Source organism: Letharia columbiana (assembly GCF_014066305.1).
Source record: "Letharia columbiana isolate WasteWater2 chromosome Unknown Sc0000027_s0, whole genome shotgun sequence".
Taxonomy (NCBI): Eukaryota; Fungi; Ascomycota; class Lecanoromycetes; order Lecanorales; family Parmeliaceae; genus Letharia; species Letharia columbiana.
Window position 1 is genome coordinate 213,491 of NW_023501069.1, and position 24,382 is coordinate 237,872.

A 24,382-nucleotide genomic window follows, 5' to 3' on the forward strand; every position below is an offset into this window, starting at 1 on the left:
ACCCCAATGCAGTCGACTATGCCAAAAACGCTATGCTTCAAACAGTCAAAAACGCAAGAATGAGGACGTAAAGCTCGTCAAGAACGACGGGGTTTTTTGCAGCTATGGAGCCAGATAGATGCAAGGCTCGTGTTCGTAGAAAGGGACTGGTAATAGACAGTACTTAAGCCTCTGCCACTAGCTCAAGTCGATGTTCCCGCCGCCGTCATTGGAGTGATGGGATTGACTTCTGTCAACGGCCTTGTGGTCGTTATAGTAGGAACTCGCGCATGGGTGGCACACTTTGGTTTGGCGATTAGAGGCATAGTAGTAGCCTCGTGACAGCGTCCAAACCATCCGTACTCAACACAGGATGTCGTTACAGGTGTGGCCTGCGTTGGCGTGGCTGTTGGTGACAATGTCGTCGTTTCGAGACATCCTCCAAACCATCCATATCTCACACAGGATGTCGTCGGCAGCTCTGTTGTTGCGGTTGAGCTTGAAGTACTCGTCGAGCTCGAGGTTGTGGTTTCATCAAGGCATCCTAAGAACATTAGCTGCTCGTCTCAAAAGCAACAGAGAACCATTACGTACCCCACCATCCAGGTGTCTGGCAGGTTGTAGTTCGTGTTGAAATTGCCGTTGAGGAGCTACTGCTCGACGAAGTGGTCTTGTCGGACCCATTGCTTTTAAAGTACTTCCAATTGAAGCAGTCGACGCACTCCTCGTCTGGGATACAAGGCGGCACCTCATCGTATACTTCAAGCACGTCGTGGATTACGCTGCGAATCTTGTGATATCCGATCCCAACACGCCATCCCTTATCCCCAACGGTGTCGTAACGGGAAACACAGCCTGTATGACATTCGGTCTGCATCGAGTAACCCCCCAGAGTACATGCAGAGGTCGCTGCATTGCAGCTACCCATGAAGATAGGATCCGCAGTATGGCCGAAATGAACTGCTCCCGTATGCTTTCTTGTCTGGGGAGCACTTGAATGAGCGCCTGGTGGCGACGTGAGCCCTAGCCTTGCGGCGGCAAGAGCTTCACCTGGAGCCTCAAAGGTTGTAGTTGGCAGTCCAAACGTCAACCCCAGTAAGGCACTTGTTGAACCTCCTAACGAATGACCTGCAAGCCATATGTTCGAATTTGGGTACAGCTCTGTGACATTACCATAGAGTTCAATCGAGGCTGCGTAGTAGCGATTCTCCGCTCTCAAAGCCTTAACAAGGCACGTTTGGTTGCATGTATAAGCCGCCGTCATACACTCGCAGACAGGATGCCAAAGATATTGACCACCCTGACCGCAACAACAGCCGAAGAAGAGATTGTCATTCGTTTTATCGTTTGTGGTTGTCTCGGCTCCATCAAAGACTGCTGGAGAGGTGCCTTTCAATGCTATCACAATGGTGGAATTGTCCTTGTTCGCGAAAATGTGACCCCGTAGACTATCTCCTTCCCATCCAAAGCCCTGCGTACGGTTGAATCTACCAGTCTCATCTTGCCATTCGCCAGTCCCAGGCTCGGTATTGTAGGCGTTCCATGACATCTTCGCCAGGCTCACGACTGTTTCCTTATCCGTGGTGTTGGGCCCAGAAACTTTATCCATAGTCCATGCGGAGGCAGCGACTATGGGAGATGAACCCGTAAGTCTTGCCTCCTGGTAAAGCGACTGCATTGTTAGTACTCTGCGATCGGAGAGTCTCTGTATGGTGATTTGTTCAGACTTCGCGTGTAAGGTCTCTAGCCGAGACTTTTCGCCCGTCCCATCTCCCGTAGCCCAAACGACATCCCCAGGCTTGATGTCCAAGCGCTGGTGTACATGTTGATATTCATATAATCCATGCACGAACAGATGCCTCAGCGTGAAGTCTTGCTCTCCGTTGGAAGAATCTAGAGGCGCCTGAGGGTCGTGAGCGGTCGCCGGAGGTAAGGAAACAATAGGGAACTGGTTTGCCCCATTGAACCAGCCGTCCGCCCATGACGCTGCTGCTGTTGCTGGGATAGTCGAGGAGGCGGCTAGCCATAAGAACAAGAGCTTCACAGTTACTCGAGGAGCTGAATGACATCTATCCATGGTGGGCCATCGGGTCTCCATATACACAATCGTGTGACAGGTTAGCAAGAGCTGTGAATCTCTCTTATAGGAGGGTTAGGCAACAGTCGCAGTTGGTGAACGACGACGATCAGCTGCGGGCATCGAGAATGGAGCGGCGCGGTGAATAATACCGCCGACGCCGGCTTGGCGTCTCTCGTGCATGGTATTCTTTCGGTTCAGGCATCCTTCGAGTGCAAGATCTAAGTTACCATTCGTTCTCTTTTCGAGGGGTTTTGCGAACATCTGAGACAGCGAATACTCTTGGGCGGTTTTACGATATACAATCCGAACATGAAGGACTGAAACCTGATATTCTCATGTGATCACTATCTTTTGGGAGAATGCTCCATTATTTTAATACGTAAGCAGTACAAGTGTCTCGTGGTAGGTCTCGTAATGGTCAGCATGTCGCCCATTGCTGAACATGGCTTTGAAATATAACAACCCTCCTGCTGACTCTTTCTTAGGCACCTTCCCTTCGATGTCCTACGCTCCGGTGATAGGGGCCAACGGCTCAAGCCGGCCGCAGACTACTCACATGTCAAATTCCTTCTCCCGACTCATCTCTTCTCCACCCAGTCCTCTTGCTCGAAGCCGGGCGAGCACCCTTCAGACTGCGGCTGTTACCGGCAACCTGGGCTCGGAGATGACCACCTCGTCGTTGGATGAGAACAGTAGGGGAAAGCAGGAAGACATTTTCGAGAAAAGCAGCCTCATAAGCGGCGTAGAGGGGACTGTCAAAGATGTCAGTGAGATGGAATCTCCACAAGATGTCCCTGAGGGCTTTGACGATCTTCCAATTGAGCTTGTCAGCTTGATAGATAGGTGACGAATATCAAACCCTGTTAGGAAAATTGCTCTGCATACTAATCTTTTCTACGCTAGATTCATTGAATCGTTGAGTGCGAAGGTACATAACACACCTCCATCAATTGAAAAATTGTCCGAAATATTCCAAGAGTTCTACGCGAAAGCGGAATCCCACATTGCCATACATATAAGTACCCTGTCAACCAGACAAAGTCGGAGAGCTTCTCCCAATCCATCAATATCTTCTAATGCATCTTACGTGGCCAAAAACGGCAGAAGGCTGCGGGCGTCGTCCTCTGGAGACCAATTGAGCTCACTGAATGGTGGAGGTCCTGAACAGCAGATGCTTACACCACAAGAGATTTCGGATCGCAGGAAAGCAAGGCGCTTGTTGGATCGAAAAGGAACAGCGTTAGAGGAAGCCGTTGAGAGGAGAGTTTGCCAACGTGTTTACAACCGCATATGGCGCCATCGGGCAACCTTGGATGAGGTCAGAGATGAGAAACTACGATCTAGAACGGCAGCGTTGGCACTCGTTGGCATAGGATTACGAGATTTAGGCATCAACTTTGACCAGCAACCGTCGGAGACGGACGATATCCAGATTGAGGAGTGGATCTCGAAGGCCAGAGATGGTCTATTAAGGATGAATGACGCGAAGTATCCTCTGGGCAAATTGCAGCAGCTGGCTGCTGCACACAAAAATATCGTTGATTTACTCACAACTTTACATCAGTCCTCTTCTTCGGCAGATGAGATTCTGCCAACGCTTATCTACACTCTCATTACGACTCCACCGGAAGGAATCAATGTAATCAGTAATCTACATTTCGTACAGAGGTTCCGAGCAGCTAGCAAAGTCGATGGGGAAGCAGGTACGTACTTTTCGGACTAAACCTCTCCTGTTTAGTAGCAAATTGGGGCCATAGTCCAGATTTCGGGAGCAGAGAGCTCCTTCACTCCTCTAGAATTATCTTGTTACTTAGGTGGAATGCCATGTTTCGGCAGTGAAAGGATATATCAGCTCTTCAAATGTGTCTCGTTTCTCGGTCTATTACCCTGAGAAAGCCATGCATGCTGACTCCGAAATCTACGTAGGTACGTACATTTCGGAGCCGATCCTTCCCGTTTGGTGCTGAAGTTGAGTTGCAAGACATGTTTCGGGAGCAAGAGGACTTTTCTACTCCCGAGAACTGTCTCGCTACTCCATCACCTACCTCGTACAAGCAATGCTGACTCCGAAATCTCTTAGCTTACTGCTTGGTAAATCTGGAAGCAGCAATCACATTTCTTGAGACAGTTGATCTTGCGAGTCTGCGTTCTGATGAACCACTATCAGGGCCTCCGAAATCAGAAAGCCGACCAACGACACCTCGAATGGAATCTCGACCTCAATGGACCTCCCACACATCAATTACACCTCCAATGTCTTCGACATCTGCCGCCACCTCCGCAATTTCAGATCAGCCAGTTTCTCCTCACCCTCTGGAGTCGCCGAGCAAGCCTACGCACCCCACAACTCCAACTCATCAACGGAAATTGAGTAACTTGTTCCAGCCGCCCGCTAGCGCATTTGGAGCCGCGGGTGATGTTGTACGTACGACTGCTGATCAAGGGTTCAAGACGATTGGTAATACTCTCGACAATAGCTTCAAGCGTAAGTACCCTTTCTGATTTATCGCCCTTCCTTTCATATCCTTTCTTGAGTCTAAGAACATGTCTGAGGAGCAAGACCCTAGCCCCTGCTCCTCAAAGATGTTTTCAGACTTAAGACTTCGTTTCAAAAGAGAACTGCTGACTCCGAAATGCTGTAGTCCTATTCGGCCGTCTTAAAGAACACAAGGTGGCCAACGACGGTGTCGGTGCAGAAGGCACGATTATCGTTCCAAGAACCCTCGATGACGCTCGGAGACTGGTCGAACCGCCCAAAGAAGAGGATGATGATGAGGACACTAGCCTTCCTTCAGCCAGCCTCCTAGCTACTCAAACCGACGAGCAGGCTGGAAATAACAGTTATAATAAATCGACTGACAGCTTACTCAATGCAATCGTAGGCCGCAAGCAGTCTCGTGACAGAAGCGTCGATAGTGTTCAAAGCTCAGGCAGTGGGAAAAGAGTAGCTTTTGCGGCCGAGAGCAACGACTCGTTGACTAAAGCTGGATCACCTACCTCTGCGCCGGCTGCGTCGAACGAGCCGCTGCACGCTGGCAATGTGGCGGTTGAGTCGATGCGGAGTCTCGGTAATACGCTCAACCCTCTTAAGGGCTTTGGGGGTATGAGTGTCATGCGAGGATTTGGACGGAGTACTTCTTCTGGTACACCCACTCCAACACTCGCTAACGCTGGGAAACCGAGCCAAGAGGTCCAGCAGGCTTCCACTACCAAAATAGACGGGATGGATGCTCAAACCTCGTCTATGAAAGCTTTACCACCGATCCAACGATACATGGATGTCGCAAGTGCGGAAGACCTTAAGATTGGTGAGGTGGGCGAGCTATTGAATGATTATAAACGTCTAGCTGGCGCCTTGAAGACTATGGGGGTGTTCTGATTAGCCGTGAGGATGGAGTTTGGGGTAAAAGATGCTTGCTAGAAGGAGCCGAGTGTTCATTTCGAGATACCCTTTTTGCGAGGCTAATGGATTCCTATCCATTGCGGTTTGCGAGACCTTATCAACTCTTAGTTCGGGATGCCACTTGGAGCGTCCAAACGACTTTTACAGTCCGCCACATATTTTAAGGGATTGTAGCCAAAGTCATACTTATCCTGCTATTGGTCCAAATAAACTGTGGACTGAACAAACAATTTGGCCTTTTGCCGTTTCTGTCACGACTTCCAAAGGCAAGCTATGTCGATCGATGGTCGTGATGGCTTTAGTGAACTTCAAGTGAACTCCTCGTGTCTCATACATTGCTGCTCATGGCAGTATATCACACCCAGACTTTTCCAATTTCGTAACCCTGCTTTCGTTTATCAGCAGTCGTTATCATCTTGGTTACTAGTAGCTATCGTCTTTTCAGCTACGACTCGATATTACCTGATCCACTTGTGCCTTCACGCTCTTCGCACAATGGTTCAGAACAATTTGCCAGACACCGTGCGCTTCACCAGGAACCAGGAAAAAGCAGCGCGTACTATACATCACCCCAAACGCTCTCTTTTCTAGATCCTCCCTTCCGAGGTCAGAAACAAGAATTTGTTTAGTCATCGCTATACTCCCAGTCTGTATTCCGGCCTTGTTAGGGCGACCTACTCAATCTTCAGAGAAAAAGCTCCACTCGCCCAGGAAAAGCCTTGGTGGAGTTCATGTCTACCGATGGGGATGAACCCATCGTCCTAGGGACGATATGGGCAGCATCGGGTTGAAGTTATCCTAGTGCCCTGATGATACGTAAGAGGGTCGGGCAAAAGTCATGCATAGAGGGGGCCATTACCCGCGAAGTACCCAAGTTCCATTGAATTATTATGAACAGTCAATCTCTTCTGGCTGGTACTCACAGAATTACGCAAAAACGGAAAGATGGGAGCCCTTAGGGTTGCCACTTTTCCTAGCAATTTGCCTTGCGGATTTGGAAGCTTGAGCTTCTCTCCATGCATGACTTTGAGTACACTTTCTTACGTCGAGGATGATTTTGATGACTGATAGCGGCTTGAACTCCTTTTCATCAACCCAATATCCATAATCGCCGATGAGATATGGACGAGTTCGGGAAGGACACTGCGCCTCTTCCGGCCTTTTTTCTCAGCTCTAAAGGAGATGCTGGAGAACAGAAGACTTTCCGAGCTCCGCGGCTGCCTTTCTTTCGTGGACTGAAGGCTCTCGCAAGATCCAGCTGTTGATCGAAAGTTTGAGACCCTCGCGAGGAAATTTCGATACTGGCAAGATTGATGTGTGCGGAGAGAGATACACTTGCTCAGAGAAGTGCCTGACTTCTGTAGGTCTCCGAGACGCAGAAGAGGGACCAGGATAGCTGTTTCGCCGTTGAACATAGACGGGGATGTGGGAGACCTGCCGATAGCTGGACTTTTTGAGGGAACACGTGCATGCTGTTGCTTGTATGTACTGTATGACTTAGTACCCCAGGTCTATATCAGCTTCAACGCGAATCCACCCCCAACCTCTTCGGTGTCTCTATTCGCAAAAATGCCACTGAAATCCGCCGCTTCTCCCGCGATCCTCGGCGCATCCCCTCTCTTCGGCGCATTTGGACTCGCTAGTCTCCTCCTCTTTTCTTGGCCCGCCTTTGAGGGAAATGTGGGAAACATCGCTGTGCTTTTGGGCTTTGGATCTTCTCTAAAATAAGGATGAGCGAGAACTTCGCTTGCCGTGGGTCGTTGTGCAGGGTTTAGGCTGAGGAGGGACGTGAGCAGAGCAGACCCGGCAGTAGTCAGGAGGGGGAACTTGGCTCGGAGAACGTTCCCAGTCGTTTGGGAGATACTTGGAAGCCGGAGTGAGCGGGCGTTGGGCAGACGTTTGAAGCCAGGCCAGGTGGCTTCGGTCGGAATGCCACAGAGTTCGAAAATCTGGGGAGCGGGTAAGCACAAAACGGTCAAAATCTGAGACGAAGCCCACCTTTGAAAGCTGATCAACTTCGTTCTTCCCTTGCAGCAAGGGATCCTTTGTCAAAAGCTCGCCGAATATGCAACCAACGCTCCATAAATCGATCTCTGCTCCATACTTCTCTGCGCCTAACAGTAGCTCTGGAGCGCGGTACCACAATGTCACTACGAGCTGCGTGAGCTTCGGTGGTGGATCACCATAGTATCTTGCCATGCCAAAGTCTGCGACCTTCAGCTGACCTCTGTTGTTCATGAGTAGATTCGAGGTCTTCAAGTCCCGATGTAAGATCCAATTGCTGTGCAGGTAGTCAACGGCCGAAGTGAGTTGTAGAAGTAATGTCTTGATCTCCGAGGGCGAGAAAGCATCGAGCATGTCTTCTTGCAGCGTCTTGAGGTCGTGCTCGAGGAAATCCATGACCAGGAAAACACTGGTCTTGAAGATCAGCTTTCGGAGACAAGAAACCAATGCTTTCGACATAGCCACTTACTCGTCCAATTTGTCGCCCATAACGACCTCCCGTAAAGCAACGATGTTCGTATGCCGTGATGCCATCAGTGTCTGTATCTCTCGTAGGCCGGTGACCGGAAAGCCGTCATTGGAATTGTCCATCTTGAGCTTTTTCAAAGCAACAATCTCCCCAGTAGCTGTCTCTTTGGCCCGCGATACCCAACCATAGGAGCCTTCTTCGATATGATTTAGCTTCTCGAAATTGTCGACATGCCTGCAGGGGCCCCATTCTGGCGCAGGGAAGCGCAAGAGCTTTGCTGGTGGTAGCTCTTTTAGAGGCGTATCAGGCTCTGGGGAAAGTTTTCTTCTCTTGAACGGCCGTTCAGCGGCTCCATTGATAGCTTCATGGTCGTGCGTAGCATCCTCAGTGGCGTCCACTGATTTTTGTCTCCATAGACTCTCTTGCTCCTCAAGCTTCCGCTGTTTCTCTGCTTTCACCTTTCTCTTCAATTCTTTCTCACGCTTCCGCTGAGCTTCCAATGCTGCATCTTCCTCATCATCGGCCCATCGCGACTTGGAGTGGCTCGCCATGATCGAGACGAAAGTAGCGCGTCACCGACGGTTGGTGGAGATCAAATCTTAGGGTGTGACCGTCGCAGCATCCATAACTTTACTCCCGAGCAGTTCCTATGATCATCGCATTCTGGACATGATCATTAGACCTGGGGTAAAGATCATTGCGAGCTCGAGACCACTGGCGAGAGGCTGTTCAGGGTTGAAACTTGACAAGAGAATTCGATGGGCATCATCGCCCGCTCGGCAATGGTCGACACCTCTAGCCAAAACCATTGCTGAAGCTATTGCTGTAAGCTCACTTCAACATTCGCTTATGCACACACTCTGATCATGAGGCCAGACTACAGGTCCAATTTCTATAGCAGCTTATATGCGCCAATGCCTCACATCCCCTGATGGTGGCTACTACACTTCACAAACGCAGGGCAAAGATCAATTCGGACAGAAAGGAGACTTCATTACCTCGCCAGAGATCTCTCAAATCTTTGGCGAATTACTGGGCATATGGCTTGTAACAGAATGGATGTCCCAAGGCAGGGTCAGCCATGGCGTGGAGGTCATTGAGGTTGGTCCAGGAAGAGGAACGCTGATGGATGATATGCTACGGGTATGGTACGATGCTCAATTCAGAGACTACGAGATACCATTCTAATCGCGGAGCAGACTCTCAGCAATTTCAAGCCGCTAGCAGCTAGCATCGAATCGGTCTATCTTGTGGAAGCCAGTCCAGCATTGCGTGATACCCAAAAGCAATTGCTCTGCGGAGATGTTCCCCTCGAGGAGATTGATATTGGTTTCAGGAGTACGAGCAAGTACTCAAGAGTCCCGGTGACATGGTGTGAAGACATTCGATTTGTACCCAACGGTAGATTCTGTCTTATCAGCCTGCAGAAAAGTCCAAGCTCAACTGACCTACCTATAGATTCAAGCAAGACCCCCTTCATCTTCGCCCACGAATTTTTTGACGCGCTTCCGATCCACGCCTTCCAATCCGTGGCTCCAAACTCGACCGAAACGTCTCAATTTCTCACAACTCCTACAGGGCCCCTTCCCCTTACCAAACCAGCTTCCCAGTCCAAGACGCCCCAATGGCGAGAATTGGTAGTCACGCCCACACCATCTGCCTCGAACATAACCACTACCACTTCGCCTTCCACTCCCAAATCTCAACCCGACTTTCAGCTCTCCCTCGCAAAAGCCTCGACCCCACCGTCACTCCTGTTTCCCACCCTTTCCCAGCGTTACAAAGCGCTTCTGCCAACCCCAGGTTCTGTCGTTGAGATATCACCGGAATCGCATTCTTATGCCGCAGATTTTGCTCGCCGTATCGGTGGCTCTTCCGCTAAGGCCAGCTCAAATTGCACATCTAGTACAATGGTCAAAACCCGTCCGTCCGGCGCAGCCTTAATTCTCGATTACGGTCCCGCAGACACGATCCCCACCAATACACTGCGCGGCATTCGCTCACATCAGCATGTCTCCCCTCTTACCGATCCCGGCCTCGTCGACATCTCTGCTGATGTCGATTTCATGGCCTTAGCCGAGGCGGCACTAGCAGCTAGTCCGGCAGTCGAGGTGCATGGTCCCGTGGAGCAGGGAGGATGGCTACAAAGTATGGGGATTCGAGAGAGAGCAGACATCATTTGCAAGGGTCTGGGGGAAGACGAGGGAGGAAAGAAAAGGGTAAGGGGAGCTATCCAGCGATTGGTGGAGAGAGGTGGTGGCGCGATGGGGAAGCTCTATAAAGTCTTGGCGATAGTCCCGGAAAGGGATGGAAGGAGGCCTGTTGGATTTGGTGGAGGTGTGGAGTGAGTAGGAGCAGTGTGAGAGTTTGCAAAAAAGCCAACCGAACAAGGTGCCACAATTCTTTGGTCGGCAGATATCTGCTCTTTGGCTTTGATTACCATCAAGAAGTGTGTGCATTCTAGCCAAGGTAGAACATCGCTAGGGGAGTCATTGGGCTCCCCGATTCTAGCGAGTAACCCTGTGGCGCGAAACCTCCGGAATTCTTTTTGAAAAGTCTGGTATCGCACAATAGTATAGGCTTCTGGTCTTTAGGTGTGCCAAGTCATGTCCTCAAGCACCGCCGCATCCCCTGAGATGCCGGTCTAGGAGGCCAAGAATTCTCTCCAGGCACAATAACATCTGGGGCCATCAAAGGGTCAGGCGTCAAGTAATGTGTCCCGTCTCTTGTTTCAAGACCGTTTGCTTCTCCGTTGAAAGCACTTCGGAGAGAACTTGAAGGCAGGATAGGGTCAATCTGCCAAACTACATGTCCTCTCTCATCCGTGACTCGAATACTAAACGCAAAATGTGGAGGGTCTCTTGACCGCCATTCTGGCTCATGAGGTGGGCTTCGGGCGTTCGTTTCACGCATATGCAATGCAATGTGGAGGCTTTGCCGAGACAAATTCCACGCACACGGGACTGAGAGCGAGAGCAGTTTGAGTCACTCTTCCCTGTCGGTGGACTCCGAGTAAAACACTTATACCTACTCCGTAGGTAGAGTCGCGACTGAAATTGGCAAAGTGTTGAATGTCTTGCAGGAGCCCCCCAACTCAGGTTAGCTCACATAATTTAAGCGGAAAAGGCAGCAGAGCATGAGACGCCTTGCGGAAAGGCAGGGGCTCACACTCAACACTTGATTTGAACCCAAGGGGAAGTGCAGCGTAAGATATCGACCAATCTCGAGTGGGACTGCCTCTTAGAGGCAAGTCTTGCATATTAAGGGCTGAGCAAGTGCAGTGCCGAGACTCAAAGGGAACATTGCAGAAGCCATTCACACGTGGAGCTGACTGTACTTGCGGATGATAAGCTGGAGAGGCCGAGGGCTCTCACTGGATTTGTGATGCATATTTTGAAGCCAATTTCGAAACCTGACCGACATTCGGGGGAGGGGACGGTGATTGATTTAAAAGCAAGCGCTGGCAGAAACGGGATGGGATTGGCGCCAGTTACTTCCCCTCGTCGGTCGCTTCTTTTGAGATGGGGGTAAGTAGATGTCTAACCCCCCACCGATAGATTTTCTTGGGTTTGTAAGCGGAATAATCCAGTATGCAGAATGTTGAAGAGAAGTCAAAAAGCGGTCGAGGATTTCTTTCAATGATGGGGCTTGACTAGGTATCTGCATCATCGAAAGTCGCAAGAAATGGTGAAAGAAATTCATGTCTCGGTCCTCGGTTCACTTCTGGTCCTGAATTGATAAAGTAAAGTAGCGTGAGTACTTGAGTAGGTTTTTTTCTTTCGCGAGGCTGCGGCCTGGCGGACTCACCTCCACCCCCGCTCACTCCGCGAGCCTTGGCGACATGAAACCCTACAAGTACTAGCTAATAAGGTACCTACTTTAGCCTCGGACCTGTCGGACCTTCGGCTCAGTATTCGTACTCCGTATTCCGCAGTTGTGACTCGTAACTCGTAATTGACTTATGGACATGGTGGTACATGAAAGATTCCCCCAAGTCTTCCCTCACTGCCGTATGCGGGCTTGCCTTGGCACGTCTACAGGCTTCCTACGAAGGGGTTGTACGGCTTTTCATCCAGCTTGGAAAGTGTTGGAAGACCCGGTCAACGTAAGCCGCATTTGTTCATCCATATTAGCGACACTACTTATTTGGCCATTAACACATCAAGGATGGTGCAATTTGACTCTTTGCATTGAAAGTGAGACTGTAGGAGTCATTCCATTTTGATTATTATATCCTGGGACAAGGATGATTTCAAATCCCGCCGGAACAGAAGTAGATCCGTACCTTGATGCGCAAGAATCCAAATGCCGTGTGCTTTGTTTGAGTACCTGGTATTCAATAAGTTACAGAGTTAGAAGTTAGAAGTTAGAAGTTAGAAGTTAGAAGTTAGAAGAAGAAAAATAAAAAAAGCCAGCAAAGCCAATTCGTAAAGCTCGCTGCCTGGAAAGTAGTGGAAAAGGGAATAATTGTGCGACTGCGAATTGACTGCCTAAACAGCAAATCGGGCGGTGAGGTGATGAGTTGCGTTGTGTGACTCAGCCCTGCTTTGGAATATCAAACAACGTGGTCGGAAAAGGCGAAGGAAGATTGTGATTGGTGAGATATACCGGCGTGATTACTCTCCGCTGCCTTGAAATGGACTAAAGTAGCATCGCTACCTTAGCTTAACTTCTTAGAAATCCGAGGCCCTAGCGCGCGGTATTTGCAGGAACAAAGTCCGTCGGAGCATGGAGATTACTACACCGGTTCACAACAGATTGAAGAAGCATAAAGACAGCCCAGATCCCTCAGGCAATCATGACCATCTCAAACAAAGACCAGCAAACCAACAATCAAACTTCTCCTACACCCAATCCCTTCTTACAACAACATCTTCCCATACTTTCGCACAAGCCACCCTGACTCATTAACCAATTGCAAATCATCCTGCCCCATCTCACCATATCAGACATTGACTCATTGTCCCAAACATACAAACATGCCTTCCAATCTCAGATACCACATCTCTTCATCCACAACACCAGCATCATCAACAACCAGAACAGTCACTGCATCACCACCGCTAAAGAAGCAGAAGATGTCTCTCACTCAAACCTACTACCTCGCCCACACCGCCCGTGGTAAGCTCTCCAAGGAAGCTGCGCGGGGAGACCACGACCTCCGCCTTTTGGTCGGCCACGCCAACCTCCTTGACGGTCTGATGCTCGACCTTGCCAACGCCGAGCAAGAGCAAGAGAGCTGGTTTAATCAGACCGTCAAGAGAGCCTCCAAGGCATCCGAAGAGCCCAAGCACATTCAATGGGCAGACACAATTCCAGAAGAGCTGGAAGAGGCAGTGGAGGAGGAATTCTACGCCGAGAGCTCAGATAGCGACAGCGATTCGGACGATGATGAGGAGATGCAGAGCGCAGAGCCAATTGCCCTCCGCAATGTACCACAAGCGCCAGCTACCATCACCACCATTGAATATGAAGATGAGGACATGGAGGACGAAGACTATGAGAACGATCTCGCTCTTACTCGCACATCATCGGCACACCCACCAGAGCTCCTCCACGAGGATTCAGACTCGGAGTCAGAAGACGACTCCATGCCTCCCTCACCTGAGATGCCTCTCGATGCATTTTCCGAGAAACAAAGACAAGCAATTGCAACCACATCATACTACCAGTCACTACCAGTCAAGTCAGACTCGCCAGCCTCACTGCCGGAGTCGGATCAATCCTTCTTCGATGAGGGGTTCTACCTCCCTCAACGGCAACAGACAGCCATTGCAGCCTGTTAGGCACAGGGCTATTGATGACGATCCAACTGGTTTTATGACAGCGATTCAGCAAGAATACCCAAGCGAGCGTTGAGCGATCTTTTCTACGATGTTTTGGATGGACAAAACCCTACTCCGACGACTATGGCTACAGCAGGATTCAAGGTGGAGTCTTTAGGGAAGGAATATTGAATGCCTAGCTACTCGTACATCTCCCTCAATAAGAGGTTGAGAAGTTGTATAGAAGATAATCAACTACCCCAAGAAAAGTTTCAGAAGCGCCAGTGTCCCATCGCATGATTGTCTTCCATTTCCCACGCATTGACCTCCAGAGTAATCGTACTCGTAATTTCATCCTGCGCACTTCGCACCAACAATGCTCGATTCATTCCCGTGTCGTCACTTAGTGTTGCGTCGAGAAGAATAAAGAACGTCCCGCTCGTAATCGTAACTTGGGACAAGCATGATGATTCACACATGCAATCATTATCATTATCTACCCATCCCTGCGGGGACCTGTTGATCATCATTGCATAACCCCAAACTCAGAGCCGAGAACATGAGTCAGTCGTGCTGGAGTCCCGGCTAGGGTCGCGCTCGGAAGGAAGCAAGAGCAAAAGTCCGATTGCCAAGATCGATAGATCGCTTCGGATGTTGCCTTTTTCTTTTTCTGCTGCTAACTGGAGCTTGCTGTTTCTGCTGCCAAGACGAGTCGGATTGTCAAGTTCAACTCGGGGTGCATGACAAGGTAGACAGCGCTCATAGCAAAAGCCAAGCTGCTGCCTTGTTGGTGTTGCCAAGCAGCTGAAGCTACACCACTAGACAGATCCCACACCACACCACACCACACCACACCTCACAACCTGGATCATGTCTGCCTACTCGGATAACATCCCCGTAGCAACACATCTCGCCTTTCGCCTCCGTCCATGGCTCTCTGCTTCATGAAATGGCCCGACTAACGCTTCTCTTGTCAAAGCTCGCAACTTCCAGACCCTCCGCCTAAACTGTACTCGCTTCCACAAGACTTCGCACATACATGTACGCTTGATTCCACTCCCTTCTGTCAATCCATAGGCCGCGACTTACCGATCGCTATTGAAGCTGCTTTCGAATATTCCAGGATAGCTGGCTGGCTGTCAACCAAGGCATGCCTCAATCACCGTCACCATTTCCAACCTTCTCCCCTTGCCCTCAATCACCCGCCCCAACACTTGGAGGATTGTCCGTCTCAGTACAGGCAGCATCAGAGGATACAAAGGATGCAAACGGACCAGACACGGTAGCCAGACAGAGACTTTCCTTTGCAGGGCCTGCAGCTAGCGCCTCGCTTCAAGACGTACGACGTGCCTCGATTCAGTTCGCCTCGGGCACCGGTACAGCTACGCGTACTGCAAATTCAAGGCCGATTGCTTTGAAGCCGCAGCGGCGGCTATCATCGCCTCCACCGCCCTCGTAAGTTGTAGCATCTGATCTGTCGTTGAATTTCAAACGTCGATATGAAATGGCTTTGTTATCCTTTCTCCCTTGCAGCATGCATGATATTCGCTTAGTAGCACCGGATACTGTGGATCCTAAAAACCTCTTCCCGTATCCCATTGTAAAGACTGGTCCATCGATGGTAGCCGTCAATTCTCATCTTGAAAAGTCAAGAAAGTTGATTCAAATAGCACAATATGTCACAAGAAGCAATCACTATCAACAATAGCACAGTGCAGCACATATTCAAGTTCCATCCTGAGCACCCATCTGCATCAGATTATCTTGAGAACATGATGCTGAATTGTTTCCTTGATGACAGTACTTATGAGTCCCGCGTCTCCTTCGACACCTTCGACAACAAAGATGCTACAGACCTTTCTTTCACTTTAGTCTCCAAGCATAAAGACTACGCCTATTCTCGTCGGTCTCGCACTTTCCTCTGTGGAACCGATCGTACGTACATTTCGGAGCTGGTTCTTCCTATTGGGTAGTGGATTTGAGTCGCAAGACATGTTTCGGGAGCAAGAAGACCTTTATACTCCCCAGACCTGTCTTGCAACTTCATTTCCCACCTCGAATAAACAATACTGACTCCGAAATCTGCGTAGAAAACGACTACTCGGAATTTGCTCTCGAATGGCTCGTTGAGGAGCTAGTGGAAGACGGCGACGAGATCGTCTGTCTTCGAGTTGTCGACAAAGATAGCAAGATTAGCAGCAATTTCAGCGTGGAGCAAGGTTTCTACAAAACTGAAGCTCGCAAGCTTCTCGAGCATATACAGGAAAAGAATGAAGAAGACAAAGCGATCAGCTTAGTTTTAGAATTCGCTGTGGGCAAGGTCCCGGAGACGATTCAACGCATGGTCCGTCTCTTCGTCTCCTCCCATCCCGTCGCTCTCGATATTTATACACTTGTTTCAGATCAAGATCTACGCTCCAGCCTGCCTAATTGTTGGAACACGCGGCAAGTCTCTGGGTGGCATTCAAGGCCTGCTGCCTGGCTCCGTGAGCAAGTACTGTCTTCAGAACTCGCCCGTTCCCGTAGTGGTGGTACGCCCTGAGGAAAAACGGGAGAAGAAGAAAAAGAAACGTCTTGCCGACCCCAGCCGCCAAAACTACTCTTCCATCTTAGACCAGACAATTGCTAGTGGCAGCGGAGCGTTCGAAAGTCTGGCTCGACAGTCTGGAGGTGAGGCGAGCGAAAATGAGGCAGCCGCGGTGGCGAAAGCAATCGGGCTGAACGAAGGCTCTGGGGCTTGGAAGGGGTTTAAGAAGGACGATGGAGATGGATCGCCGCTTATCAAGACCGTGAGCGGAAGGAGTGATGCTACCAGCGAAGCAGAGAGCCCTAGCCCGACTGGCCCATTGGTACTGGATGAAGCTCTGGAGGACGTGCCCGAGATAGATGACTCGGAAATGTCACTGTTGAGCGATGCCGGTCAGAAACGGGAAGAGGCCGACGATGAAGAAGGCGCAGAGAGCAAGACATCTAAGGAAGTGGATCCTATCAATGACTCTACATTCAGTGGGCCTGAGGAAGCCGAGGCTTGTCAAGGCAACGAAAACGAAGTTTGAGACTGGAAACGAGTCTAGCGGTGATACTGTTACCATGGGCATCTATCATCATAGATCATCCGGGTGGTGCAGTCCCTAGGATTGCCTATAGGAGGAAGGTAGATACAATGGAAGGGAGATCAACATCGTAGCCTTTTGGCACGCAGCACGAACACTATCGGGTCTGAAGCTTTCATTACGAAGACCGACTGATGGCAAAATCAAAGCTGACAATCCAAACGCTGCAGATGTACCTCGCCATTTATAGCAGACAACAACAATTGGCAGGGGAACGTTATGACCTGCATGATCCAACCCTATCTTAGATTCCCCTTTATTTCAACCCCTTGAGTTTCATCACCTCTCAACTTCACCCTTATGTCAATAGCTGAGGATGCATTTAGTTCTTATGACGGGAAAGTATAAAAAAAATAGTGTCTATATTCTTCAAATCAGATCAAATGTCATGAGGAGCGCGCTCATCGCAATGTCATTGCAATACTTTGAACCCGGCTCCGACCGCAAACATCTGGAGCAACATTCAGCCTGATCAAGAAACCTCCACTTTTGCAAAACTTCGAAACGTCAAAGCTTCCATCCCAGCCTATCTCATCCAAAACTACTTGAAAAACATCCATTCTCGTTCGCTTCCAGCACATGGATCCAGCAACAATCATTCAACTCGTCGAGGGATCGCTGAGTTTGGCATTGCAATGCGGCCAAGCCACAAAGACGCTAAGCGACATTGCTGCGAAATACAAGTATGCTAAGCTTACAATTCTCAGCATGGTCCAGGGTTTGGATACCATTCAGTTGGCATGGAGCCAGATTGGTGACTGGTCTCAGAAATATATACCCGAAACGGCCGGAGACGGCGAAGTTCTCCTACAAAGGCTGCAGCGGTCTCTAGAGAACGGCATAATCATAATGGATGCTCTGGAGGGAGATCTAAAACCCTACCAAAGCAATAACCTGAGCTTTATGCAGCGCTCAAAAGCCATCCGGAAACGAAAACACTCTCCGCGGCCACCAAGATCGGATCAGCCACCAGGCGCTGGCTATGACTTGCTTGCTGCAGGCTATACAGCTCAAGTCCTCACTGGCTAGAACCCGACTGATGGACGAGGCGGAGCCTATGCTCCGCAGATCCGACGAGAGTGCATAAAGTATCACCAGTATTGTGCCCTCACGAATGTCCTCACGCGTGTCAAAGTCAAACTATCGAAATTCCACTGGAGGTACAAGCGTTGCGAGTGCAGAAAATGTATTATCGGCGGCTAAGCTTCGAAAATGATCTGTTCACGGCGACAGCCTACAAAAGAAATTACCGGAATCCGCTGATCGAACATCTCTTCACTTCGAGACGATCACGGCCGCTAAAGCCTAATTCGTTGTCAGCAACCCGGATCAAATCCACAGCCCCGAGTCTTGACGAAAGAGCCATAACTCCAAATACTCATGAGAGCCTGCAGGTCCATGTTCAAAAGGAATTTGCCAATGAGCAAGCCAAACAGAGCTACGTCGCTGCCCTCGAAAGCTTGAGTAAGAGTGACAAGGACAAAGCTCTTCTCGAGGCTTGCCGTAGTGGTGATGCAAAGCTTGTTGAATCTTATTTGAAGAATCAAAGGAGCTATGGCGAGCAAAACTATGCTCGAAAGCGCCTTCTGCTGGAAGGCTTGAAAGATGCGATTGTAGTCGGATATCATGACGTTGTGAGGAGGCTCCTAAGCCTTGACATTCCCCTTAACAACCCATTACCGGGGGCCTACGGCTGGGTTCCTCTTCAATTTGCCGCTCACAGAGGCGATGTAGCAATGGCAAATATACTCTTGGAAGCCGGGGCCGATGTGTCTCCCTCGGGCAGCGGCACCACCCCACCCATCCACATTGCTTCACATAGAGGAAGCTTGGAGATCACTTCTATGTTGCTTACTGCCGGCGCTGCTATTGACTCAACCGATGGCTACGGATTCCAACCAATCCATCTCGCATCGACGTATGTAGAGAGATCTGCTCAAATTGCCCTACTCGTCAGCGCAGGCGCAAATGTAGAAGCACTAAACCCTCTCGCACCGTCGTGGCAGACGTCCCCACTCCAACTCGCGTGCCTTACAGGCCAACTGGCAAACGTGTGCGCTCTCCTTGACCTCGGCACCATAATCGACATGGGGCGAAACCTTCTCGACGCGCCACTGGGTATCGCGATCCGCCAACGTCATGTAAGGATCGTACAGGCAGTTTTGAAGCGTGGCGCTGATGCAAATTATGCGTCCAAATCCAAATCGAAGAGCTTGTTCGCTACGCAAAGCGTTCGTCTGGGAGGACCCGGCATGACGCCTCTTAGCCTATTAGCCAAGCATTTCGGTGACGCGCGCAGGAAGACTGCGCTCGATCAGCCGATGCTTGAGTTACTACTGGAGCATGGCGCGGATTTGAAGTCGAAGGATGATGAAGGTAATCAGGTTCTGCATTATCTATGCATGAGCCAGTCCTCGGTGAACCTCGACTTCAGGAACAATGCGAACGACGAGAGATTAATTTTGACGCTCTTGGACCAGGGCATCGACGTCAATGCTACGAACTATCACGGCGAGTGTCCGCTGTTCCTGGCTGCTGTGAACTGCAACGAACAACTCGTTTCTTTGCTCTTGCTGAACGGAGCGAGGTGTTTGTCCAGTGCGGAGCTTTTTCGATTGTCTAAGATCGTGGAAGGGGTTGAAAAGGGACGACCAGATATGCGAGATAATTTTAGGGAGGTGATGAGGCTTTTCGATACAGAAAAAGAGAAGGGAGCGAGGGAGGAAGTGGAGAAAGTGCCGAGACGGGCGTGATGCCGGTATAAAAAAGGACTATAGGGCGACTCAGCTTACAAGGCAGATGGCAGACGGTGGAACGGATGAGAGAAGAAAGAACATGTACGAGGTTTTTTTGGTCTGGTCTTGGAAGCCGCAGAGCCCGCAAATCGTGCTTGTTTTAAGGCTTCAACTTTCAGCACACATGCAATCTCGAAAGCCTTGACCAAAACCCACGTGATAGATGCTTTCGAAAATAAGAGCCCTGAAAAGGTAGTCGAGCAGCTTCTTCTAGAGAAGTTCCGCAGTCTAATTTCCGGCCTCCATCTCTGAGATGTGTGGTGGGCCCGTTCTCAATATTGCAATCTCATAGTCTTGGTACCTATGCCGGCATCCTTGCTTGAGCTTGGTTATTTTGTGTTACACAGGAATAGTACGGTTAGGGGGTGGTAGATGGTCTTACAAACAAGGTTGAACTTCTGAACAGGTCTTTTAATGTTACTCGTTCTCTTCCCACCTTTATTAATTCTACAATCGCAATATCATAGTACTTCATAATTATTGATATCTATTTTATATGTATTTATTTTTATAGAACAAAAGGTACACTATCGATCTATATTACAAATGTATTAGATTGATAGGAGTACCATCAAAGTTGATGTAAACCACGGGGGTTAGGGACGAAGCCGCAAAATGCCGAGCGCTAACTACCTTTTTGCACACGCCAAATCAGCTCTTGATGCTCGTATACAGATGACGGACCGAACATGGATAACCTATTAATTGAAGTTGGACGTACGTTGAAAATTCAACAACTTCCACCGACCTAGGACCTGATGAAGCGCCTAAAAAGTGTGTTTTCTGTCCTCGCAGCAATCACTCATGCTCCCTGACTGCGATGAATGCAAGCCGGGCACCATGCCGGCTTCAACAATAGTCTTCTCTTCTCTTCCTTTCGCTGTCACATTCCTTTTGGTCTCGACATTGGTGCTCCAGAAGCTCTTTCCTCTTCTATCTGGTGAAGCCCAGTCTTTGAAGACCAGCGCGTATGCTCGACCATTCTCTTCCAATGCCAGCCAGTCTCGACCGATCATCAAACGCTTGTCGGCTTTAACCTTTGCTTCCACTGTTGCATTGGCCGCAGTACTGACAGAATTGATACTGTGCGAAATATCCAACACTATCAACGAGGCAGCCCGTGGACTGGCATTCCGAGTGACGATATTGCTGCTTCTTTTCCTCCTCATAATCGCTATACCGTTCCTCGAGATCCACTCGATCATCTCTGCCTCAGGTTATGAGTTCTCAGGAAAAGGCAAGGGAAGGCTCAGGCTGGCATGGGTGTTACAACTGGCTGGCTTCGCGGCATGGCTCGGGGGGTTCTGGTGGAGTGGAGAATGGCTACTGCGTCGGCTTGGCCAGAGTTCAGGGACTGAGAGCTCTCAAAGCCTCAGTGAGGCTTCTCTCGAGCGCATTGGTGTCATTGGAATCTCAGTCATGTCTCTTCTCTCTGGCTTCGCCTCAGTCAGCTCCCCGTGGCAGAATTTTTTCTCGCGACCCAAGCTCGTCACGGAAGCCACCATTACCCGCAAAGCAGCAGGCCTGGAGGCCACCCAGGATATGCTATCTACCAAACGCTCTCGTTTGCGCGCTCTCGAACGCAAGATGTCCGACGCACCTACAGAAAGCTTCTTTCAGAAAGCCATTGGGTCTATTCGTCGCAACCCCGACTCTACAGAGAGACAGGCTCTACTCCTTGAGATATCTGGCCTAGAAACAATGGCCGTTTCCCTTGCCACTTCTCATTCTAACCTTCAGTCTCGCCTTCAGCAACAAAACCGTTCGCGGACGGCTACAGGTCGCCTCCTTCTCACAGCCTCTTACGTATTCTCTGTCTTCTGCCTCTACCGGATTCTCACCACTACGTTGACTGCCATCCGTCGTGCCCTAAGCGCACATCACTACTCCTCGCAAGACTTCAGATCCTCTGACCCTGTGGACAACATACTCGCCTTGCTAGCCAAGCATTACGATCCTCACTTAGACCAGGCCGCTTGGGCCCGGCAGATATCCTTCCTCCTCTCCGGTCTCATCCTTTTCGGCTCAATGTCTTCAGTCATGCAGACCTTTCATCTCTTCGCCCGCTTTTTCCCGAGCTTGCTGAAAACCATCCAGGCCAATCTTGCATTGGTAGTTGCGCAGGTGTCCGCTACGTACGTGATCAGTGCGGCGTTGATGCTGAGAGGAATGATGCCAGGAGCCGTGATTGGCAAGGGTTTAGGTGCTCTAGGGGGGAAAGATGGTGTGGCGTGGGTCGATGGATGGTTTGAGAGATGGTTTCTTGCTGGAGTTATTCTCACAGTGGTAGGGATATGGGTGGGTAGGAAAGTTGTGGGAAGTGATGATTGGGAAGAGGATGAATACGATAACGGGGTTGAATTGGAGGGAGGAAAGAGGTCACGATAGTATTTATGATTGTACGGCATAAAGGACCAGCTGAATCTGTCTGGATGACAGCCCCAGCAATGTGAGGGATTTTTTATGGTGGTATTACAATATTGCATTGATGGAGCGACGCAAGTACTTAACCTGAAGGCAAGGCCCCCCAAAAACTGGAAGTCGAAACATCCCAACGAAGACAAGACCAACAGTAAACAAGAAACTTTTGCCTTCTTTACCGCTCTTCTTGAAGCCAAATTGAGCGACAATCTGTCCCGGGTAGTCGCCCATAATCGATGAGAAAACAAAGAGATTTCCAGCTCCTCGGACTGCCAGCTTTTCCCCCCACAGCTTGTTTACCCCCATGAAGTTGAACTCTTGGTTTTGCAAAGAAAAATACATGGAGCATTCAATCTCCAAACTTGGCCTTCCTGCTTCAGCTACTACGACTACAACATTCCCTTCCCAACCATCTCTTCCCTCTCTTCCCACACCGTCTTCCCACTACATCCACAGACCACCTTCTCGTTCTCCCATACTCCAGCACTCCGAGCCACCACACCGACAACCAAACCATTTCCTCCTTGCTTCTCCACTCCCAACCTTTCGACCACGACTCCCCTTCCCACCATCTCCCAGACCCTCCAGTCTACCTCTCCGACTAGCGACCCTCTCCCAGTCTCATCCACTTCCAGCTTTCCTAAGTCGCCCGTCTTGTCTCCTTCCAGGCCTGTAAATACACCGCCCATGCTCCCAGGAACATTTGAGATATCACCGCTCTGCCGTATGCTCGCCTTATAGCTTCCTTTCGGCAGGCTTGTGAGCGTCATATCCAGCAGCGTTATCCGATCTGACAGTTCGATTAAGCGCGCAAGACCCCGGACTGGCGAGGCTTCAGGCACTGATGGCGGAGTTGGCGGAGGTGGGGTTTCGAGAATGCACACCGCAGCGCTGTTCGCCTTGCCAGAACCACGGAGGATGGCCGCTCGACCAGTGTCTTGGATTGTGGATATTATAGCTGAGGGGGGCGTAGTGGATGTTGTGGTTAGAAGTTGTTTCGGGAGGGAAAAGTCTGTTTCCTGGACGCCCGGAAGTTTAGACAAGGCGCCTGATATATCTTTGATGCAGGCATCGCAGTGCATGGGGACAGAGAAAGTAGCCTCGTAGGCGGGCAGCATCTTTTCTCTCTTGGTGAAGGGCGAGGGGGAGAGGGTGTAGTAGTAAAGGCTTCCGGTTGACAGGCAGGCGACGCTTGTGTAGATACTTCGTTTCAGGAGCAAGTTGCTCATCACACCCTAAAGCTTAAGGTGGATGGAAAAGACAAGAGAGCCGAACTGGATGGAAGGGGATTTGGAGCTTCATGGCGACGGTGGTGCGGAGCGGAGCTGAGCGGAGAAAAAGATTTGAAATCGGAATCGAGCCGAGGGAGCCTTTGGACTCGTTCACCATCACGACCTTACGGCGAAATACACAATCTTCACCGTTGCCAAGCCGGTTCGCTCCTGAACATAGGATCAATTTCTCGTGGGAGCACTGACGAGTTTTCTTTTTGATCCGATTGACCTTGACCCTTTACTCTGCGCGCCCGAGACCTGGCAACCACGCTCCTCGATGCACCGGTGACCTTCAGTCCAACATGTCGCAGACTATAGGCAAAGTATGTGCATCCTTTCCTCCTTCTATGCTGCGCTGACCATCTCTCGCATCAGACGCGCCTAGCCTACTCCCGAGCATGGCACCACGTCTCCCTCTCCACCCCGGACACACCTCCCCTAGGCCGCCTCGCTTCTCAAATCGCCATCATTCTCATGGGCAAGCACAAACCGATCTGGGACCCATCGACAGACTGCGGAGACTACGTGGTGGCTACCGGTTGTACCGACGTGTACGCTACTGGGAGGAAGATGCAACAGAAGCTGTACTACAAGCAGACCACGAGGCCCGGAGCGCTGAAGTCGTTGAACATGGAGGGTATGATGAGGAAGTGGGGAGGAGGGGAGATCTTGAAGAGGGCGGTCAGTGGGATGTTGCCGAAGAACAAGCTGAGGAAGCCGAGGTTGGAGAGGCTGAAGGGTGAGTTCGATTTGGGACTTGCTTGGTATATGGGATGGGTAACGACATGCTGACACGTGGCTGCTTTCTTAGTTTTTGAAGGAGCGACACATCCATACAAAGAAAACCTCATCAAATTTGATGGGCGGCTACGAAGAGAAGAGCCAGAAGTGAAGAGGGAGATATTGAAGAAAAAGTCAATATAGCAGATCCAGAACAGGGGTTTTATTTCGAGAACATTGTTAGGCGTTGCTGGAATTGGAGCTATCTGTACATACAGTTTACCAAAATGTATGCTAATACCCCCCACCATTTCGCCAACTATGCTACAGCTCTCCGTCTGCAATCCAATGACGCCCTA

The 24,382-nt window shown here is 50.1% G+C and overlaps 12 protein-coding genes across 12 annotated transcripts; 8 read left to right on the plus strand and 4 right to left on the minus strand.

Moving 5' to 3' along the window:
• Positions 1-182: 182 nt before the first annotated feature.
• HO173_007947 (uncharacterized protein) lies at positions 183-2,056 on the minus strand (the record flags this gene model as incomplete). Its single annotated transcript, XM_037309847.1, has 2 exons — positions 183-523; positions 574-2,056. The coding sequence occupies 2 exons, from the start codon at positions 2,054-2,056 to the stop codon at positions 183-185; spliced, it is 1,824 nt and encodes a 607-aa protein (XP_037163144.1).
• Positions 2,057-2,558: 502 nt separating this feature from the next.
• On the plus strand, positions 2,559-5,438 carry HO173_007948 (uncharacterized protein; the record flags this gene model as incomplete). The annotated part of the gene is made up of 4 exons (XM_037309848.1): positions 2,559-2,902; positions 2,963-3,762; positions 4,140-4,544; positions 4,702-5,438. The coding sequence occupies 4 exons, from the start codon at positions 2,559-2,561 to the stop codon at positions 5,436-5,438; spliced, it is 2,286 nt and encodes a 761-aa protein (XP_037163145.1).
• Positions 5,439-6,973: 1,535 nt separating this feature from the next.
• Positions 6,974-7,862, minus strand: HO173_007949 (uncharacterized protein; the record flags this gene model as incomplete). Its single annotated transcript, XM_037309849.1, has 2 exons — positions 6,974-7,411; positions 7,461-7,862. 2 exons carry the CDS (start codon positions 7,860-7,862, stop codon positions 6,974-6,976), a joined length of 840 nt encoding a protein of 279 aa, XP_037163146.1.
• A 69-nt stretch (positions 7,863-7,931) lies between these two features.
• On the minus strand, positions 7,932-8,486 carry HO173_007950 (uncharacterized protein; the record flags this gene model as incomplete). Its single annotated transcript, XM_037309850.1, has 1 exon — positions 7,932-8,486. The coding sequence occupies one exon, from the start codon at positions 8,484-8,486 to the stop codon at positions 7,932-7,934; it is 555 nt and encodes a 184-aa protein (XP_037163147.1).
• Positions 8,487-8,604: 118 nt separating this feature from the next.
• Positions 8,605-10,283, plus strand: HO173_007951 (uncharacterized protein; the record flags this gene model as incomplete). The annotated part of the gene is made up of 4 exons (XM_037309851.1): positions 8,605-8,760; positions 8,812-9,078; positions 9,135-9,336; positions 9,394-10,283. The coding sequence occupies 4 exons, from the start codon at positions 8,605-8,607 to the stop codon at positions 10,281-10,283; spliced, it is 1,515 nt and encodes a 504-aa protein (XP_037163148.1).
• A 2,631-nt stretch (positions 10,284-12,914) lies between these two features.
• HO173_007952 (uncharacterized protein) lies at positions 12,915-13,721 on the plus strand (the record flags this gene model as incomplete). Its single annotated transcript, XM_037309852.1, has 1 exon — positions 12,915-13,721. The coding sequence occupies one exon, from the start codon at positions 12,915-12,917 to the stop codon at positions 13,719-13,721; it is 807 nt and encodes a 268-aa protein (XP_037163149.1).
• Positions 13,722-15,376: 1,655 nt separating this feature from the next.
• On the plus strand, positions 15,377-16,756 carry HO173_007953 (uncharacterized protein; the record flags this gene model as incomplete). The annotated part of the gene is made up of 3 exons (XM_037309853.1): positions 15,377-15,635; positions 15,791-16,044; positions 16,103-16,756. 3 exons carry the CDS (start codon positions 15,377-15,379, stop codon positions 16,754-16,756), a joined length of 1,167 nt encoding a protein of 388 aa, XP_037163150.1.
• A 636-nt stretch (positions 16,757-17,392) lies between these two features.
• HO173_007954 (uncharacterized protein) lies at positions 17,393-17,842 on the plus strand (the record flags this gene model as incomplete). The annotated part of the gene is made up of 1 exon (XM_037309854.1): positions 17,393-17,842. One exon carries the CDS (start codon positions 17,393-17,395, stop codon positions 17,840-17,842), a length of 450 nt encoding a protein of 149 aa, XP_037163151.1.
• A 155-nt stretch (positions 17,843-17,997) lies between these two features.
• On the plus strand, positions 17,998-19,566 carry HO173_007955 (uncharacterized protein; the record flags this gene model as incomplete). Its single annotated transcript, XM_037309855.1, has 1 exon — positions 17,998-19,566. One exon carries the CDS (start codon positions 17,998-18,000, stop codon positions 19,564-19,566), a length of 1,569 nt encoding a protein of 522 aa, XP_037163152.1.
• Positions 19,567-20,448: 882 nt separating this feature from the next.
• On the plus strand, positions 20,449-21,996 carry HO173_007956 (uncharacterized protein; the record flags this gene model as incomplete). Its single annotated transcript, XM_037309856.1, has 1 exon — positions 20,449-21,996. The coding sequence occupies one exon, from the start codon at positions 20,449-20,451 to the stop codon at positions 21,994-21,996; it is 1,548 nt and encodes a 515-aa protein (XP_037163153.1).
• A 422-nt stretch (positions 21,997-22,418) lies between these two features.
• Positions 22,419-23,258, minus strand: HO173_007957 (uncharacterized protein; the record flags this gene model as incomplete). Its single annotated transcript, XM_037309857.1, has 1 exon — positions 22,419-23,258. The coding sequence occupies one exon, from the start codon at positions 23,256-23,258 to the stop codon at positions 22,419-22,421; it is 840 nt and encodes a 279-aa protein (XP_037163154.1).
• A 347-nt stretch (positions 23,259-23,605) lies between these two features.
• Positions 23,606-24,227, plus strand: HO173_007958 (uncharacterized protein; the record flags this gene model as incomplete). Its single annotated transcript, XM_037309858.1, has 3 exons — positions 23,606-23,626; positions 23,679-24,042; positions 24,115-24,227. The coding sequence occupies 3 exons, from the start codon at positions 23,606-23,608 to the stop codon at positions 24,225-24,227; spliced, it is 498 nt and encodes a 165-aa protein (XP_037163155.1).
• Positions 24,228-24,382: the final 155 nt, after the last annotated feature.